Source organism: Bemisia tabaci, chromosome 8 (genome assembly GCF_918797505.1).
Source record: "Bemisia tabaci chromosome 8, PGI_BMITA_v3".
Taxonomy (NCBI): domain Eukaryota; kingdom Metazoa; phylum Arthropoda; class Insecta; order Hemiptera; family Aleyrodidae; genus Bemisia; species Bemisia tabaci.
The window spans coordinates 17,884,902-17,905,430 of NC_092800.1; the positions used below are offsets into that span (position 1 = coordinate 17,884,902).

Sequence of the window (20,529 nt, forward strand, 5' to 3'; positions counted from 1 at the left end):
CTTCACCGCATAAGTTTGGCCACACTAACCGAAAGTTCGGTTTGACAATCTGAATATTCAGAGTGATATGGAACACTGAACGTTCATTTCACACAACCGATTTTTTTTTTCTTCAGTGTAAGATCATGTATCCAGGTCCTTCAGTAGACATTAGAGGTAGACTCTCCCAAAATGGTTTTGACAAAGTATCGCCTTGAGAGCTATTTTGTGGGTTTTTAGCCAATTTTAGGTAAAACCATTATCTCATTTTTGCGAAACGTTTCATTTGATCACTATCAAAACTTTTCTCCAGGTCTGCGATACCACAGTTTCATTTTAATAAATTTTACACCCATCGTGAGATGGAGCTTTTTTTCAATTATTCTCTTTCTCTATCGTATCGTCTCATCAACGTGTGGCAAAAACCATGCTTCCACAGATCGGAACTAGAACCAAACGAGGAATTTAACGAGTGACGATTTAGCATCCCTGTTTGAGGGCTCGTCTCGTGTTTGGCACCACAAAACAACGCGCTGTCACATCGGCTTGCTTTGATACGTAAGAGGTTGCTCGACTTTTTTTTTTTCAAAAGTAATGAAGCAACATAGAATGCCGTACTAAGAGAACGTGCCGTTGAATATTCGAGCGTTGCCAAATATATCCTGACTAGTTTGCTTGGATTTAAAAATGCCCTTACTTTTCCTCGACTTCTTCGGGATTTTGGATATGAAATTCCATGACTTTTATCTGAGTTTCAAAAGGTTTTTTTGTTTTATGATTTCTCACAAGAATTTTCTTCACAGGAAATTTTTAAATGCAAAATTATTTTGGAACTGAAAAAATTGAATATTTTGGTACAAAGAGGAAGTTTCAAGATTCTGCAGCAAAATTCCTGATTTCCCCTGACTTTTTTAGGGTGCTTCCTGAGGCTTCTCAAGAACTTACCAATATCCCACGCTATCCTGAGAGTCCACCTCTACATCAAGACAAACTCTCCATGCAAAGATAGGGAGTAAATACATTAGTAGGGTTGCCGTGTTTTCAGTTGTGGAGTTCCCAAATAAAGTGGCAGCCCTGTCAATGTATTTGCTCTTTGCATAGAGAGTTTGTAGAAAACCTTGTTTGTTGTCACCTTGATGTAGAGGTGGACTCTCAGGATAGCGTGGGATATCCCCTCCATTTTGGCCTCAACTTGAGAGCTTTTTTTGAGCTTGGGAGTTGATATCAGAGAAAACCAGTGGCACCATCGTGTTTCTCGCGAACTTTTACATTGGAATCAATAATCAAATCGCGAATTCCTCACACATGCAACATCTCCATTTATCCGCGAAAATCAGGAAACATCAAGGAATGAACAAAGTTAAGAACCACAGACACCAAATTTCAAACCGTTAATGAAGCTTTCTCGGAGCGATCTGGCGATCTGGTGCTCGTGTGTGTATAAGAGAAGCGTGCCAAAAAGCGCTCGCGCGTGAGTGGGCGAGCCATTTCAATGACCAGTCAAAAGTTGACTGCCGTTAGGAACTTAGGAATGTTTATACTCCCGAGCGATGCCCTGGCGTTCGTCCGCCAAAAATCAGGGTCGCAGATCCGCACACCTGTTTTTTCGTTTTCTTTTCGGGCTTTCCTACTTCCATTTTTTCTTCTTCTTTCTCTTTGTTTTTCGTCTACTACCGAGCATACGTTAGGAACTGTTGCCAAATATTACAGGGTGTCTACAAGTCCGGAATTTTCGGAAAGTCCGGAAATAGTACTGATTTTTTTAGGGCGGTCCGGAAGCACGGAAAAAGTGCGGACATTCCGCAAGAAGGTACGGAATTTTTGTCATATTCATCACAATTTAAGCGAGAAATTCAAACTTTTGAAATTTTTCGAATTTCGTTGAGTGGATATAGGTCCTGTAAAAGTACTGAATTTTTCTGTTGAGGAGGTACTGAATTTCTTGAGAATGTACGGTATAAGTACTGTAAAAGTACTGTTTTTTGGCCAGTGTGTATTAGTAAACACCCTGTATTAGTATTTGATAATTTATTTACCTATGATGCACTGCGAATAAGTAATCATTTCCAAGATTTTTCGGTTTTCGGTACTCATAATGATGAAAACAAAAGTTGAGCTATTAGCCGATTTTTCAAGTGTAAGCAGTGATTTTGACTCAGGTCATGCTTTAATGAAATTAAATAATGTGCAAGACTGCAACGTGTGTGTGTCGCAATCGTTGCTTATAATTGAAAAATCGACTAATAGCTCAACTTTTGTTTTCCTCGTAATCATTTTCTGTTCTCTTATCGAATCTATGTTAACTCCTTTTATAAGACCATGTTTCGTTTCATTTTATTCTGGCTCTCAATGATTCTAATTGACTTTAAACTGACTAATTTACTCTAAAATGTCTCTGAATTTCTCTAAATACCGTAACGTTGGCATTTCATTTAACTCTATCTACGAGTCACTTAACACGACGCATCTTCGATATGTTGAAGTTTCGTATGACCCAAACGAGGCGAGAATAATTGTGGTCAGAAAACAGAAATAATTCTTCAGTAGATCACTATTACTCTGAAAGCTACTTGCTGTTCTGAAAGTAAATACCTTTTCTGCAATTCGAAACGCATAAGAGATACTTTGGGCGATTGGCAATGTCTATCATCCACGTGGTAGAGTAATTTGTTGCCCTCCTGACGTAATGGCGTAACTTCACCTGCAATGAACCCTGCCCTCCGTACAATTCAATGATTTTCCGGGCTCATCTCAATGTGTATTTACGCCATTCTGTCAATCAGGCGACGAATTGGCTGAGTTTGAAGGTGATCATACAATTTCACTTGCGTCTTGAGGTAACAGCTATTCAAAAACTATTTCAGTTTCCCGCCACGAACACTTGTAATTTTGAACTTCTTCAACGCTTCTTAGTTATGAATCAGCCTGTAAAATCAGAGAATATCACAAAGTTAAGGAGCTCTCCGGAAAAAGGGCTCATGGCGAAAATTCGCGTTTGAAAAAAGTGCGTTTGAGGTGACCATAATTATTTTCCGTTCATCGGCGGTGACTTACATCTGACCATGAGCTCGGGCTCCGCAATCTCCGACGTGAGTCCTCTTTGCGGAAGGTGGCCAGAAAAGAATAATGAGAACTTCAAATGCATTTTTCCCAAAAGCGTTTTTTTTTATATAGGCCTTATTTCCGGAATGCTCCTCAATTTGGTACCATGTATGGCAGCAAGGCGATACGTTTTTTTAAAAAAACTTAGTGAGAAAATGGAAAAGTCAGGGTCCAAATTATTTTCCCCCCAAACATTTTCCCCTTTTCTTAAAAAAATGGGGGGGGGGGCTCAGTTCAGTCAGTGGGGAGAAGTGAGAGGTTACCCTACTTATGCCTTACGAGTGAGGGGGGGGGGTGTCCCAAAGTCCGCCAAAATGCCTTTACGCAATACTCCAGGGTGTCTACAAGTCTGGAAAGTCCGGAAATAGTACTGATTCTTTAAGGGCGGTCCCGAAGTAATGAAAAAGTGCGGAAATTCCGTTAGAAAGTCCGGAATTTTTTCAATTTTTTGTCATTTTTGGCGCAATCAGAGCGAGAAATTCACATTTTTGAAATTTTTCGGATTTCGTCAAACGAAGGTAGTGAAAAAGTACTGTCTTTTTGTATTAAGGGGGGTACTGAATTTCTTGGGAGTGTACTGAAAAAGTACTGTATAAGTACTGATTTTTGACCAGCCTGTTTTAGTAGACACTCTGTACTCGAGTGGCCGCATAGTGAACTTATCATTACACCAAGGCATTTTCTCCGTGTATGTACCCTGTACCACGGGGCCTCTGAAATATATTATCTCTGGGAGCAGCCAAGGAGTGCCCCCGCCCCCCATCTCCGATTTTTGGCCACCTGTCGGACGATATTCCTCCTTCCACACGAGTTCATCTAATCCGGCGTGTAGGCGGAAAGCGGAAGCTGTTCTCATTGTCAGCCCCCAAAAAATGGCGCGTATCCGAGGCTCAAGTTCTCAACTTTCGAACGGAACGGCCGCGGCCGAGCAGCGAAATGCCTGTTAGCGAGAGTCCGCGTCGAGGCGAAGAATGTGAGGTAAACAACCCAAAGTTGTTGACTCTCAGCATCAGCCGCAGTTGGCCATTGTTCCCCGTATCGCTGCCAAATCTCGAAAAAAATTATTAAATGTTTGCCTTTAGCTCCCGGTGCTTTTTGAGTTATCACACTGAAAAAAAAACTCCGGCCGTGGGAGCCGCAATTACGGGCTGTATAGACATACCGTTCGTTCCGGGCTCAAAGGCCGAAAATTCCGGCTGCTGGAGGCGTAGCTTCGATTGCTCCGGGTCCAGAGGCCGAATCTACGGCTCCAGCAGCCGGAATTTTCGGCCTCTGAGCCCGGAACGGACGGTATGTCAACATAGCCCGTAATTGCGGCTCCCACGGCCGGAGTTTTTTTTTCAGTGCAGGAAAAATTCGTGTAGGGTGACGAAAAATCTCGGCAATCTAGAGAAAGACGGGAAATTGGTGCCCAGCTCTGAAAAATCAGGGATTAGTCAAGGAATTTTCCTGCGGTACCTTGAGATCTTCCTTAAGGCAAATTTTTTTCATTTTTTCAAATGTATGATTTTTACCATCAATTTTCTTGGAAATGGTGAATTTTAGAGAGAAAAAAAGTGATTAAAGTGTTTGAAATTATATCTCGAGTTGATGTAAGCAAAAAAATCGGACGTTATGGTCCGTTCTTCATACTTCGAACTCCGGATTTTGTTGGAATATCGACGCCATGTTGTACCGATCTACGTCACGGGGTGAACAATCCTCAAGATGCTACAGGGTGTCAAGCATCGGGATTTCCTCGATTTTCCCGATTCTATCAGGATTTGAGGTCAATCAGTATTTAATGTCGATTTCATCAAGATTTGATGAAAATCAGGATTTGAGAATAGTCGGCCGTCCGATCGGATTTTTTTATCGAGCTGTTTTTGTGAAGTTACGTTCGCCTTGCGTGAAGTCAGGATTTGATCAGGATTTGGAAAAATTATGAAATCAGGATTCCATCAGGATTTGATGAAAAATCGGTCGTAAAATCAGGATTAGAGAAAAGTTGGCCGTCCGATCGGATTTTTTTATCGAGCTATTTTTGTGATACATTCGCCTTGCGTGAAGTCAGGATTTGGAAAAATAATGAAATCAGGATTTTGCAGTCTAAAATCAGGATTTCATCAGGATTTCCCAAAATGAAAGAAAAAGTAGACACTCTGTGCTAACACTCCCTTTTTTTTCTCTATGCGTAGAAAAAGCTCGTGTAAAACTTGGCACTCGCGCTCCGAGTGATTAGCGTGTCCTACCGGTCGCCGATCCTATCCGATCCGCAGATGATCGCGTTATCAGCGCGTCCTCCACGCCGAAATTCAGAATGCGTTCCCCGACCGACACTCACCAAATCGTCCCGGAAATCACCGTCTTTCCCCATCATCGCACACCGTAAATCACGCGAATATCGAGCAATCCGACAACCTCGCGACCGACCGCTCTCGCCGCCAATGCGTCTGCGGTGCCTCAGTCCGGTGCAAATGGTCCGTCCCGCGCCACCGCTGTAACGTCCCGCGTCGCGTCCGCCTGAAATTCGATTTGCCGGTTTTTCTCGTGTTCGATCCCCGTGTTTAATTCGATTGATTTTTTGTAATTCGCGTGTTTGTTTCGGATGTGTTGAGTGGTTCCGGTGATCGGAGGGTGTCGTGTGCCCCCGGAGGGCGTCCCTGACGGACCACGCGGTTCTTAGCTCGCCGGACAAAGGAAGTAAGGAAAGGGACATGGAGTACTCGAAAGACCTGGAGGTCGACGTCACCGGCCTCGCCAAAAAAGACCCGGAGCTTTGGGATCATGCAGGTACTTGCCATAGGTTTCTTTCGTGTGCTTTCCGAGGTATTTGTGAAGGTCACAATGCGGTCTAACGCGAAGGGAAACTTCGGTTATCAGGACCCAACTTTTCTTCGTTTCCAACCAACCTCAAAGTTTCCAGTCTAGAACAACCAAAGTTTTCGATGTCCGAGCCAGAGACCAAACTTTGGTTGAGATCACCAAATTTTTCGTCTAAGAATATAAGTTTTACATATATTACATAAGTTTTATATATATTTGTGGTTTGGAAGAGAGCAGTGGAGTTTAGGAGTCGTAGAGCGCGAGGGAGTGCTGTAAAGCGACTTATATGTATGTAATATAAGTTTTAGCATGACACGCAAAAATTTTGGTCACCGGGATTGAAGTTTCGTTCTTACGACGCACAGTGGATCGAGTCAATTAGAGAGGTCGGATATGGCATTTTTACTAAAACTGCGAATTTTGATGTTTATTTCGTCACATTTTAAATTTCAATGGATGCGTTCAGAAGAAAATCCACGAGGAAACCAATGAAACCCTTCTTAGAACCTCAAAGTTTAGTATTAACGGAGTTATAAGCGTTTAAAGTTTCCGAATTTCGTCCGACCTCTCCTTTTGACTCGATTCACTGTGCGCCGGAAAAATTCGGTCAGCTAAACCGAAAACCATGGTATTCCATATGAGCTGAAGTATTTTTCTCCGCGTAGGGTGTAAATGCTCTGGCGGTACCCATTGGCTTTTCATTCGAGTCGGAAAATTTTGAAACTGGTTTTGTGAAAAGATCATAAACAAAAATGTGACAAATGGCGAGAATCTAACGTTTGTAGGAGTGTCATACGCGGCCGAAGAAGATCGAAAAAGCCGGGATCTGTCGGAGGATTTTGCACAATCATTGGAAACCGAAATATTTCAGAGTAAATAACGACATTCTCAAAGAAAATCGTTGTATCGCCCTCATTTGCTCTACACTGGTAAAAAAAACCTCTTGGTTCAAGAGTGCAGTTTCATGTCGCCGGATTTAAGAGTCTGGACTCTTGTTTCAATGTAAAATCCGCTTGAATCAATGCAAAATCCGCTAGAAACAAGAGTTGTAGACTCTTAAATCCGGCGACAAGAAACTGCACTCTTGCACCGCGGCATTGGTCCAAGAGGTTTTTTTACCAGTGTATAGAATGTGTTGTGCGTTTTGAAGAAGAAATGTTGAGTTATCGGGTGTGGGACTGACGATTCTGCTTCATTTTCCATCGCATCAAATTTCAGGAAATCTCATCGTTTGTCCGGAAAATCAGGGAGATTTCAGAGAATTTCATTCTCTCAATTCCGCGGCAACCCTGAGTCAGGAGTTTAATTTCAACCATATACCACTCCGTTGTTGACGTAAAATTTTGGTTTGTCCAATTGCTTAAACGCTTCGCAAAGACTTCGGAGGTGAGCTTTTAATTTTTTTAAACAATAAAAACTGAAAATTGAAATTTGATACTATGAGTCGAACTTGCCGTTACACAAATCAAATTGATAAGTATTTCATATTTAACGTGAGGCTCACTTGAATTTCAGGATTGATTTTTTTCAGTGCAGGTAAAAAAGCTCTAGACAATGCAGCAAGAGGCTTAGGAAAGTTAATTAACTTCACTGGACCATGAATGTATGTGGGATTTTCTGGGATTAAACCTTGATTTTTCTTGTCGCGATACTTCTCTAGAGCGAAGTTCAAGCTCTTCCGCGCACGTGCGACTTGCGAGTGAAGCCGGTTTCCATCCCAGATGAGCGGAAGAGATTGAGCTTCTCTCCAGGAATGTCTCGTAAAAAGGATTTTCATTTGCGATGTGTTTAAATGTAGCGGAAAATGTAAGGGGAAATTGGGAGCTTTCAGGTTCAAAAACATTGGATAAATTCCAACAAAAGTCCAGATAAACCCCCGGGAAACTTGAAACCCCCACGAGACTTTTCATTACACAATCGGAACATTTTTCAATACGAACTGTGTGAATGGATCGGTTTCTGCATTTTGGTGGTCGCCTTCATCTCACGTCAACCAAATGTTAACACTGCGGAATATCCTTAATAAAAATCCGAAATTTTCCTTAAAGTATATTTCTATATATCTCAATTTTTCTTTTGCTTCCATGTAAAGATCAGTCAGGGTGTCTGCATTATACAAGTCCGGAAATGGTGCTGATTTTTAAGAGCGGTCCGGAAGTACAGGTAAAGTGCGGAAATTCCGCAAGTATAGGTCCGGAATTTTTTCATTTTTTTGTCATTTTCGTCGCAATTTGAGCGGTAAATTCAAATTTCTGGAATTTTTCGAATTTCGTCAATTGGAGGTACTGAAAAAGTACTGAATTTTTCTGTTGAAGAGGTGCTGAATTTCTTGGGAATGTACTGAAAGAGTACCGGAAAAGTGCTGATTTTTGGCCAGCCTGTTTTAGTAGACACCTTGTCAGTGTTTTGGACCGAGATTGCGCAGTCACAGTCTTGTAAAAAATTGAAATGTTTGAATCAATTTTGGAGCCTTGGAGCGAAGTAACGTTCTTACTGGGAAATGAAAAATTATGAAAAAAGTCACAGATATTTCATGAAAATTTTTAAAACTTTTGCGATGTAACGCTTAGAAAAAGAAAAACCTTTATTTTGAAAAAAAAAAAAAAAAAATCAAAGAGTCAAATTTCCAAGTTTTTTTAAAGATTTTGCGGATAATTGTTAAAGGTTGTGTATGCAGCCCCTGTAAAATCGTTGACTTATCATTCCGTGAATTATCTTATTGCAAATTTGCCTCTATGCGCCTGTTATTGTAATTTTCAAGCCACTTTCAATAAAAAGCGAATCTTCCTATCGCTCCAGCAAAAATTAGCACGGAACCCATTCTTATCCAGAGACAAGAGACCCTTCACTCGTAGGTATCTCGGCTATGGTGGAACCTTTTACTCTCGGGACTTCAACATTAAACTGTTGACTTACCTACATGGTTGGTGTTTCACAACGTGTTGGCAGTTTCGTTTTGCAAACAAGCCGAAGTTTGGGAAACTTGTTTGGCTCATGACGTCACCCGAAACTCATCATCCACCATGTAGGTAGGTCAACATCCGAAAAAAGAGTGATGACTGCTGCTCCCTTATAATTGTCCATAAAGAATTGTCGAATCCCCGAAAGCAAAAGCTTCCACCTGTCGCCGAGAGGCCAGTGGAGGGACACTTGTTTCTGGTACTCTCCCTGTATGGGTACTCCAGTCTCGATTCCCTTTCGATCCATGACGTCACAACCGAACTCAATCAGCGTTTCAAGAGGCCAAGCAGACGCTCCAATGTTTATTTTCGTTGCCGTGTCCGTCTCGAGTCTCGACGCATCTCCTCGAGCTTTTGTTGTCTTTGAATTTCCGCAACTCTCGCGTCTCGTATTCTGGCCGATTCCCGTTCGATAGATCGTATTCGATGTATCGTTTGGTTCAAAACAATAGAACATAACCTCAAACACAAATTTTAGTTTTTAAGTTGGAAAAGCTAAAAAGAAGACAATTTCTATCAATTTCACTCTTAATTGTCATTTCGTACTCATAAGAATAAAAAATCTATCACCAAAAACCCGTTCTTTCAGATTATTCGATTGACTTTTGAGGTTATTTAAAAAGTTAAAAGTTAAATTATTTACTCACTTGCACGTTTTTTAATTATTTTTCCGCAAACGCGTTTCGGTCAGTACGGACCATTTTCGATGCTCGATCGGGACTCCGAAATGGTCATCGAAAATGGTCCGCACTGACCGGAACGCGTCTGCGGGAAAATAATTAAAAAACGTGCAAGTGAGTAAACCATTTAACTTTTCACTTTTTAAGTCATTTTCTTGTGCGGTAAAGCTCTTCCGAAAGTATTTTGAGGTTATGCTTACATTTGAAACCAATCGATATCGATACGATCTCACCTGTTCGATGTATCGAATGCGATCTATTCGGTGTTTACCGCGGATTCCGGGTGACGCGCGGCGCGGGTTCGCGACCTTGCCCGCCACCGCGGGCTCTATAAATAACGCGAGAGCCGAAAAGCGTTACTGCCGCGGCCCGCGGGACGCACGGGGATAATGCCATGTCGATCCCCGCTCCTCTTTGATGGATTCACCGCCGCGCTTTTCGTTTGTTCTCGGGAGAGGGGGAAGGGGTGAACGGGGCGGGGGGGGGGGGGGGTAAAGCGCGGGGGCCCGTGCGATTTTTCATTTTGGCAGAGCCCCCCGCGCTATTAGGCGTCAATCATCGCTCAAGAATTACTGCGTGCGTCGTTGGACGTCGAGTCACGCGGTTCAACGACTGCGTAGTAAAGTAGAGGACTCTGCGGAATTTCGCAAGCAGGGTGTCTAGCATCAGGAAAAACCGGAAAATATCAGGAATGGAGAATTTGCAAGGGTCTGAAATTTGATGAATTTCCTGTTTAAGTGGAATCCTCTGAGTGAACTGAACACGAAGATACCCTTGATTCATAAATCGAGCAATTATTAGAGGAGATATGACAAAATAACCGATTCTGCTAAAATACATGCGTTTAAATGGGAAATGCCGCCAGATGACGTCACAAGGCGGCACATTTTCTCACTTTTAAATCAATTTTTCTCCAATTTCCCGTGTCAGAAAAAAATTATGAAAAATATTGCGAACTCAGCTCATTAGGCACTTTCAGATGAAGCAATAAAAAAATTGCGTGCAAATTCTCCATTTTGGCCGATCAGGAGAATATCAGGAGAATCGGATAATCGGATAATCGGACGTTTTATCAGGAAAATATCAGGAGAATCGGATAATCGGACGTCTTATCAGGAAAATATCAGGAGAATCGGATAATCGGACGTTTTATCAGGATTTTTCCTTACGCAAATCTCCTCGGCGGAGAAAGTCTTACTGCTATTTGCCTACCGTGCCAGGAGTCGAGAAAAATCAGGAAAATATCAGGAATTTTCAAAATGAAAAAATCAGGAATTTTTTATAAATTATCAGGAAAATATCGGGATTTTTCAAAATGAAAAAATCAGGAATTTTTTATAAAATATCAGGAAAAATCAGGAAAATATCGGGATTTTTCAAAATTAAAAAATACCAGACACCCTGCCAAGTTTTTTGGGCCTCTTTTGCAGCAGGGTTCCCAACAGAGAGTCAAAATTTTAAAAATAAGATATTTTGGAAGAACTTAAATCTACAATAAAGCTATCTATTTGATTTGACTTAGATGCACCACTCCAAGAATCTGTATTCAAATGTGTAAAAGTGTTTGTTATTAATTTCTTTCTCGTTTTTGTTTCAGGTATGTGTCTGATCTCCATGTCATTCGCGGCGAACATTCTCTCGTCTATAACACCTATCAGACTAATTGATTGCACCATCTCTGTGCGCGTAAGTGAGGCACAAGTAGTTTTCTGGACGCTTAGTTTATCGGTGACTCCATAAATAAGAAGACTCAACTATTTTTTAAATGCTCAGCTCATTTGATATCGAATCAAGGAATTTATGTAAATTTTGTTCGAATGTCAAGGAATGTCAGGGAAAGTCACCGAATTTTAAGATGAAGAAATGGAGATGCTGCATGTGTGAGAAATTTGCGATTTCATCATTGATTCTTATGTAAAAATTCTCGAGAAAGATGATAGTGCCACTGGTTTTCCCTGTAATCAACTCCCAAGCTCAAAAAAAGCTCTCAAAGTTGGAGGCGTAATGGAGGGGATATCCCACGCTATCCTGAGAGTCCACCTCTCTATCAAGACAAACTCTCCATGCAATGATAGGGAGCAAATACATTGACAGGGATGCCGTGTTTTCAGTTTTTGAGTCCCCAAATAAAGTCGCAGCCCTGTTAATGTATTTGCTCCCTATCTTAGCATGGAGAGTTTGTCTTGATGTAGAGGTGGACTCTCAGGATAGCGTGGGATATCCCCTCCATTTTGGCCTCAATTTGAGAGCTTTTTTGAGCTCGGGAGTTGATTTCAGAGAAAACCAGTGGCACCATCGTGTTTCTCGCGAACTTTTACCCAAAAATCATTAGTCAAATCGCAAATTCCTCGCACATGCAACATCGCCATTGCGGCAACCCTGGTTTTGGCGAGCAACCCCGCGCACAAAACGAAGTCTAGCCAAGGGATTCTTCCTCACATCTGTATTCTCGGATTGTGAAAGCTGATTTGATTATTTCTACCGGGCTATGGTCCATTTTTCCATAATTTGATCTGGAATCTAGGAATTCGTGTAAATTTGCTTCGAATGTCAGGGAAAGTCAGGGAATTTTAAAATGAAGCAATTGTGGCACCCCCGCGCACAAAACGAAGCAGAGCCAAGGGATTCCTCCTCACATCTGTGTCCTCGAAGAGTGAAAGCTGATTTGGTTATTTCTCCTGGGCTATGGTCCATTTTTCCATACTTTGATCTGGAATCTAGGAATTTGTGTAAATTTGGTTCGAATGTCAGGGAATTTTAAGATGAAGCAGTTGTGGCACCCCCGCGCACAAAACGAAGCAGAGCCAAGGGATTCCTCCTCACATCTGTGTCCTCGAAGAGTGAAAGCTGATTTGGTTATTTCTCCTGGGCTATGGTCCATTTTTCCATACTTTGATCTGGAATCTAGGAATTTGTGTAAATTTGGTTCGAATGTCAGGGAATTTTAAGATGAAGCAGTTGTGGCACCCCCGCGCACAAAACGAAGCAGAGCCAAGGGATTCCTCCTCACATCTGTGTCCTCGAAGAGTGAAAGCTGATTTGGTTATTTCTCCTGGGCTATGGTCCATTTTTCCATACTTTGATCTGGAATCTAGGAATTTGTGTAAATTTGGTTCGAATGTCAGGGAATTTTAAGATGAAGCAGTTGTGGCACCCCTGCGCACAAAACGAAGCAGAGCCAAGGGATTCCTCCTCACATCTGTATCCTCGGAGAGTGAAAGCTGATTTGGTTATTTCCAGCGGGTTATCCTATCGGGTCGGGATCAAAATTCCCGGGGAACATGCAAGAATTCCCACAAGCGCACTGCGCACACGTGAGTCGGGGATCGGGCGTCCGTGAGACAAAGCTCGCGAATCCCAATAAACCACGCCCGGAGTTACATTTCTGCCTCGTTAAGCTGCCGCGGCCGGGACCGCGAGGGCCCGCGGGATCCCGGGATCCGGACGTCGCCGGCGATAAAATCCGATCAACTTTGTATCAGATCTCCATAAGCGATCCGCGGAGTCAACCTTTTGCGGAAGTCGCCCGGCCCGGCCGCCGCCGCCGCCGCCGGTCACGAGTCCCGGTGTGCGAACACTCAAACTCCGCTGACGTGAGCCACGTTGCCGTCATTATCCCAATCGCTGGGTCCTTAGTCACACTGAAGAAACAAGTTAAGGCAGGGTAGAGTACCTGTATAGGGAGAGTATGGACAGATCTGAAACTCCGAAAGTCCATCAACCATCAGGCCTTCACCGATGCCTCCGCGAGTAAAGTTAGGGCCCCAAAGGGGAGCCAACCTATGAATTTCGAATGCCCAGAGCGATTTACTAATACAATTGTTACGAGCCGTCGTTTATAAAGCACGTATTTGACTTACTTTTTGCATACATTTACTCATTTTTGCGGAAGAACGCTCATTTATGTACATTCTTAGCCATCTTGGTCAGAATTGGAATCTGCAGACCGGCAGTGAAATTTTGTGCGTTAGAAGTTGGTTAGAAGGATGGCTGCACTTTTGGGCCCTGAGCCCTCCATGAAGCGATCTGTCCATACTCTCGCTATACAGGTGCTCTAAGGCAGGGTGTCTACTGTCTACAAGTCCGGAATTTTCGGAAAGTCCGGAATTAGTACTGATTTTTCAAGGGCGGTCCGGAAGTACTGAAAAAGTGCTTAAATCCCACAAGAAGGTCCGGAATTTTTTTTCATTTTTCTGTCATTTTTGTCGCAACTTGAGCGAGAATTTCAAATTTTGGAAATTTTTCGAATTTTGTCTGATGGAGGGACTGAAAAAGTACTGAATTTTTCTGTCGGGGAGGTACCGAATTTCATGGAAATGTACTGAAAAAGTACTGTAAAAGGACTGATTTTTGGTGAGTCTGTTTCAGTAGACACCCTGGCTAAGGGCTAACCGTTTGTTTTAAGCTCAAAAACCGAAAGTTCCAAGTGCTGGAGCCGTAGCTGCGACTGCTCCGGGTGCTATGCCCGGAACTTTCGGCCTCTGCGCCCGCTGAAGCGTTAAGATAAACACTGAGAAAAAACTATGGTTTATAAACCTATTAGAGGTAAATATGGAACACCTATAATAGTCGTAAATAAACTAATGATTCTCGGTCTGTGAACCATACTAAGGTCTCTGTACCTAATTAAGGTACCCCGTACCATAACTAAGGTATATGTGCTATTATTATATGTAGAGGTACTACTATTAGTGGTGTTCCATATTTATCTCTAATAGGTTTATAAGCCATAGTTTTTTCTCAGTGAAGGTTGCCGTCTTATCGTATCGAAGAGACTGTTACGGTAACATTTGTTGCGCGATTTGACTCACGTAGACCATCGCGTTTTCATGAGCGGGAGGTAAATATCTTGGTTAGGAGATAATTCCAGTAATTTTCGTCGCGCCAATCGTTCTTTACGTGAAATTTTGGTCAAGATACGTGTAGCAGGATGCTTAACTTAGAACCTTTCAAGTGGTTCATGGAGGGTGGTATTTAACACCGTCCATAAGATGTGACCGAACTTTTTTTCTCAGCGTTTTTGTGGAAATATGTTGGTACCTAGAAATCGGCAACATTGAATATGAGGTCACCCCGGAGCGCCCAGTCGCAACTGGCGCGGCGCTCCCGTAAGTTTGCTTCCTAAACGCGATCGGAACTGATTCGGAACTTTATGCTTTTTGTGTGTGTGACGTAATCTGGGCCGATGGAATCGGACGAGTCGTTAACCCCACGCACCCAAAACGATTGTCTGCATCTCGCGATTCGAACACTTGGAGCTGAATTTGAGACTCTGCTCTTTTGAATACCCGAAACGTTCCTACAGTTCTTACAATTCTCTTGTGTTTTTTGCCGAAATCTTAGATATATTCTTGATCTTCTCAAGATAAGAGTGAAAATATGATTTCTTTTTTTCTTTTTTTTTTTTTTTACCTTTTTTTGGTGTGTGTGTGTAAGACATATAAGAAAATCTTATCGAGAGATGTCTTGGAGGCACGGGAAACATGTTTCAATTTCACCGGGTGCCACAGGAAAAGACAACCCCTCTACCACCAAAATAGAGATCGGCGCTTCCGTAATTTGGAAAATAATCGGTTCATTTGGCTCAACTTTGACTTTTACAAAGGAAAATTAACTACTAGTGAGGTTTAAAAAATTTCCCAACTCATTTGTTCTTCCAAAATGTTTTTTATTTCATTTTTTTTTAAACAAAAAAAATATCCGGTCCAATATCCGTTCTTTTCAGTCGGGAAAAAATCACCCGCTAGGATCACTATTCTCCGCATTCTCGTGCTACGATCAAGCCTTCCTTCGTTATTTTTTTCTGTCTCCCTGCCATGTTTTTTTTTGTATCCAGATCGCGTATTTTTGCGCGACGATGCTTATCCACCACGTCGCGCGGCGCGATAGTTTTACCGGAGAAATTTTCGGCACGCACGTTACTAGTCCATCATTACCAGCGCGCCGCTCGCGGTGTCGGAAACTCAACGACGCAAATTCATGACTCCCAAAAATTTCTCTCGCCAACGCTCTCTGAACCAGGGGAGGGGGGGCGGGGGTGTTAAGCGAAAAAAACACCCGCGAAGGTGCATGTAAACATCGCTATGCTAATCAAGGTAGGGCTCATCTCGTTGAGTGAGTAATTAATTTTCGCGACTCGACATGCAAACCGTGCGTTAGAGCTCGTTCACGAGGTAATAAAAGTTACCGCACTCTCTGTATTGTGTCCGCGGTGTCTTCGCTCCCCACCCCCCTTTCACGTCTCTCTCCCCTCTACCTCTCTAAATAGCTTGGTTTAGCGGTTTTCTGTGTCTTCAATTTCTGTCGATTCGAGTTCTTTGGTCACGGCTTCAATTAGCTCTTTGACGGTGTACCGACGAAATCAGCGGACTGATTATTGAAATCGGTCGACAGAGCTATAGACAAAGAAGACAAAAGGGATATGGAGGGATCCTATTGGTGGAAGCGGTTGGTTGTGATGGACAAACAAGGTAAGTAGTCGACTAACTAACGGCAACTCACGAAAAACCCTATAGTTAGTCCATAATTTTCTCCCATAGTCTATAGAAACCAACCATTTCAACCAATAGGATCGCTTTAGACTTCCTATGTCTTCTTTTTCTATCGTTTTGTCTATCAATTTCAACTATGAGCCCGCTGGACTCGTATTAGAATGGCTAATTTAATTAATGGCAGGCATGCATTACATATAAATAATGTAAACAGAGTAGACTGAGCTAGAAGGAGATTATTTCTTTTAAGGGTATGAAATTCAAATGAATTTACCTTATTTACCTCCAGCCGTTGCCATGACAAAAAGAGAAAATTCAGAGTCAAAGAGAGCTTAAAATATTGGAAAAAACACGAGAGTGTAGACTGCTTCACGGCGGCCGAATCTTTGGCTGGGGCAGGGACAAAAAATGTTCCATCAGCTTTCTTAAGCTTTCGTTGCTTGTATGACTAGCAGTATAGTTCCCTATTGCAAAATGCAGTCTATTTGGATTCACACACAATGTTCCTTGAATTTTTTTATATATTTTTAGGGAGTACATAAACATATTTTCGAATTTTCGTTGTTTGAATCATTTCCTACGTAAACTTCTGAAGAAATAGGTAACAGAGCGATTTTGTTCCTAATGTATATTACGGTTCAAACACGCAAAAACTCACCAAAAAAATGTGACCCGAACTGAATGCATTATGGTGGTAATATAGTGTTGGGTTCACACTATTTTGCGGGGAAAGTAAGGCGAAAATGTTAAAAAATTGTAATTAGAGTCAATAGTTTGAGCTCCAATGAATTACAAGATAGCGAGTTCAAGAGTTCGGTCTTGTATTTTTGAACTTTTTGGACTTAATTTCCCCTCAAAATAGTATAGACGTAGCACTATTTTACAACACAGGAAAGAAGTCTCTTGAATCCAGAGTCCTGACTCTTAAAAAAATTGGCAAGAAAAAATATTCTTGATTCAATCTGACTTCTGCTTGAATCGAGAGCCAAGCCTCTTAATTTAAGCGTATTGCCTTTTGGATCAAGTAAAACTCCGATTGAATCAAGTGTATATTTTCTTGTCAAATTTTTTAGAAGTCTAGACTCAGGATCCAAGAGGCTTTTTTCTGGTGCACCTTGTTCTACTGGTTCATTTTCGTCAATGGCGTGGCGTGAACAATCGATTATCGATATTTCAATTTCCCTATTCGAAGCTATGGTAAAGACTCGATTATTAAGGTGTTCGTTACGAGCACCCTATTTATCGATTATTTTCCATAGGTTTAAATGGCAGATCAATCGATATATCGCAAAGCACGCCACGCCACTGATTTTGCTTCCTTTTGAATTTTTAGTCGAAGTTTCAGGAAATCATTGGCGGATCCAGCGAATTGACAACATTGTTTTTCTCCATTTAAACCTATGGAAATGTATCGATTCTTGCAAGGACCGGGTGCTCTCACAAAAATCGATTATTTAACATAGCTTTAAATGGAGGAAATCCAGTGTTGCCAAATTGCTGGATCCGCCTCTGGAGGAAAGGCCCTTTCAAGAAAGTCAGAGAAAAGAAGAAAACGGAAGAATGAAAGTAGTTAACAAGAGAATCCGAGTAAAACTACAATTAAATAGAAGACGCCTCCGATTGCATCTTTGACCTGACTTACATTCGCTCGGATTATGCCGTAAACTCGAGTCCGCTCGCTCGCCAACTCGGAAGCGCGCATAACTTAACCTTGTGATTTCTTTCCCGTCTTCCCCTTTTATCCGGAGGGTGTTTGCCGCTGGTTAAACGCATTTTTTCGCGCATTCCGCCATGAGCTGTTCTGCCGCGCTCCGGAGGAAAGTCGTATGAGCTTTCGAAAGTTGCCAAATCTCCCCCGATAAACTCAAAGTACGAGGTGACAAGTTCATTATTTAAAACAGGGTTGCCAACGTCAGGGAAAACAAGAAAATGTCAGGGAATGGAAATGTTGTATGTGTGAAGAATTTGCGATTTGACTATTGATTCTAATGCAAAAGTTTGCGAGAAACACGATGGTGCCACTGGTTTCCTCTGAAATCAACTCCGAAGCTCAAAAAAAGCTCTCAAGTTGAGGCCAAAATGGAGGGGATATCCCACGCTATCCTGAGAGTCCACATCTACATCAAGACAAAGTATACATGCAAAGATAGGGAACAAATACATTGACAGGGCTGCCACTTTATTTGGAGACTTTAAAACTGAAAACATGGCATCCCTGTCAATGTATTTGCTCCCTATCTTTCCATGGAGAGTTTGTCTTGTTGTAGAGGTGGACTCTCAGGATAGCGTGGGATATCCCTTCCATTTCGGCCTCAACTTGAGAGCTTTTTTTGAGCTTCGGAGTGGATTTCAGAGAAAACCAGTGGCACCATCGTGTTTCTTACGAACTTTTACATAAGAATTAACAGTCAAATCGCAAATTCCTCACACATGCAACTTATGGCACCTGAGGCATATTAATCACCTGTTTCTCAAGTTTTCCCGAAAAATTTTTATGCTATCAGAAGAAATTCGGCAACATCCAATCGTGCATACAATGTTTTTCCACAGCACGGTAGTAGAAGAAATCCGCGAACGTTCTCCCGGCAGTCGGCGCGGCATGCAACGGAAAAATGCCCCGCCTAGAAAAAGACCTCCGAACCAGAAGACCCGGCCGGCCGACCTGTGAGAAAGCGAGTCAAAGGAGCTACGGTGTAATTAATATAGATCACTCGCTCGTTGCTTTAAAGCTTCGGGAAGATATTCTCACTGCCGACGCACTGTGGACTGATTCGATGGGAGAAGTCGGACAAATTTTGGAAACTTTAAACGCTTATAACTCCGCTTTTACAAAATTTTGAGGTTCTAAAAGAGTTTCCATTGGTTTCCTGGTGAAATTTCTCCTAGAACCACCCCTTGAAAGAACCCCGCACCTTCCTTATGGGAAATCCCCCCCAGTCAAACGCGATGCCGCTTGGATATGTTGCTCAGCTCGTCATTCTGATCAAAAGCTCTAATGGGCCCAAAGAGATCCCATGTGCGGTTTTCGAGATATTCGCTGTTTTATGTGCGTAAACGGAGGTTTCGCGCGCTCCCGCCGGAAGCCATACCAGTGTGCGGCGCCGCTCGTGCCCTTCCCTTCCAGTCCTCTCCGACCCCTCTCCGCTGCCCCGCCACCCATACCTTGGCTCCTCAACCGCTCCAACTCCGACGCTCACGAGGCTGCGCCCATTATTACCGGACCGCGCCCGCACGCCGTCTTCTTACGCGGCCTCTCCTTCGGCCATGTCGCCTCTTTTTCTCATCGACCCTTCCTGCAAGTCTTGAAAAACCTTTAAGAAGTCCATTTTTACTAAACATGATGATGCCAATGTCACAAATAATACAAAGAGAGAGAAAAGGAAAGAGAGGAAAAACAAATGATAATCCATGCGAAAGTATATGGAGAAGAGTCGGAATGCCTAAGAGATCGCTAAATGAAACAAGCTTTTTTTTATTTTTCCCCCCTTTTCCTTTCTTTTTTTCTTCATTTTTCTCACTCGGAAGCAGTGACAGTAACTTCTGTTGGAAGATGATGTTGAGGTTTTTTTTTTTTTTTTTTTTTTTTTTATCACGTGGAGGAGGTTGAGGGGAATCAGTCGGCTGACGATGCCCAATTTGAGGCCAAGTGTGCCTTAGCTTCGACTTTTTTTGGCCTGCCTAGTGATCATTTTCGGTAAGTTTGTACGTCAGTTAGTAGTTAGTGAATCCTAATCGTCAGGAATCCCCCAGCCAAGATTCCCCAGCCTCAGAAGGAGAATATACGCAGGCGCCCGTAGGGGTAGCTCACTGGCGTCTCCCAGGACTCGGACGCGAGCGAACTCCCAAAGACAAAGGACAAAAGGCAAGGAGAATCCTAGTAGTTCAACACAATCGCAAAGTCAGTTGGCTTGTTACTTTTCCGTGTTTAAAAGGGTTACCTAAGTATATACTTCCGCACTTTTCTGCAGCTTTCGATTTTGAGATCCCGCAACTATATCAGCGGACTATTCGTAGTTTTTTTTTCAGCGAATCGGGCGGCCCGAACAGTCGGTGCTGGGAGGTCCAGGCTTCTCCGTGGTGAAACGATGCTTTCGTGGTTCTTAAGGGAGAGGAGGGCTGGACATCAAGCTGCCTACCATTGCCCATGCTACTGATCGCTAGGTGCCAAAGTCTCAGTAAATTGTTGGGTTACTTCTTTAAAATGAGGAAGAGGGGCTCGAGGGGAACGCGCCATGCGAAGCACAGACACTAACCCGTGTAAAACACTCCTCCTCCACGGCTAGGGAGGGGAACACGCGAAAAGCCGGCATTGCGAGAAAGCATACCATCGGCTGGGGTTCATTGAAAACTTAGGGTTGTCTCTGAGTTGTTTCCGGACAAAATGCAACTTCGCCGAACTGCAATAATAGAGGTTCACTATCACCTAAAATTATGGAGAAGAGAGGTCCACGTAGGCATAGATGGTCATAGTATGAGGCGTTTCAACTTGCAGCACGCGCCAATCAGTGGCGT

General features: G+C 42.7%; 1 protein-coding gene across 2 annotated transcripts in view; it reads left to right on the forward strand.

Moving 5' to 3' along the window:
• Cen (cerebellar degeneration-related protein 2-like) overlaps window positions 1–20,529 on the forward strand; it is a 286,372-nt gene that overhangs the window by 40,502 nt on the left and 225,341 nt on the right. The window contains exon 1 of one of the 2 annotated variants that reach the window (XM_072303182.1): window positions 5,498–5,853. The exons of the other annotated variant lie outside the window; for it this stretch is intronic. Coding sequence (XP_072159283.1) covers window positions 5,778–5,853 — 76 coding nt within the window. The 5' untranslated portion in view covers window positions 5,498–5,777. Of the gene's footprint in view, window positions 1–5,497; window positions 5,854–20,529 lie in introns of those variants that run through there. 2 annotated transcript variants of the gene reach the window in all.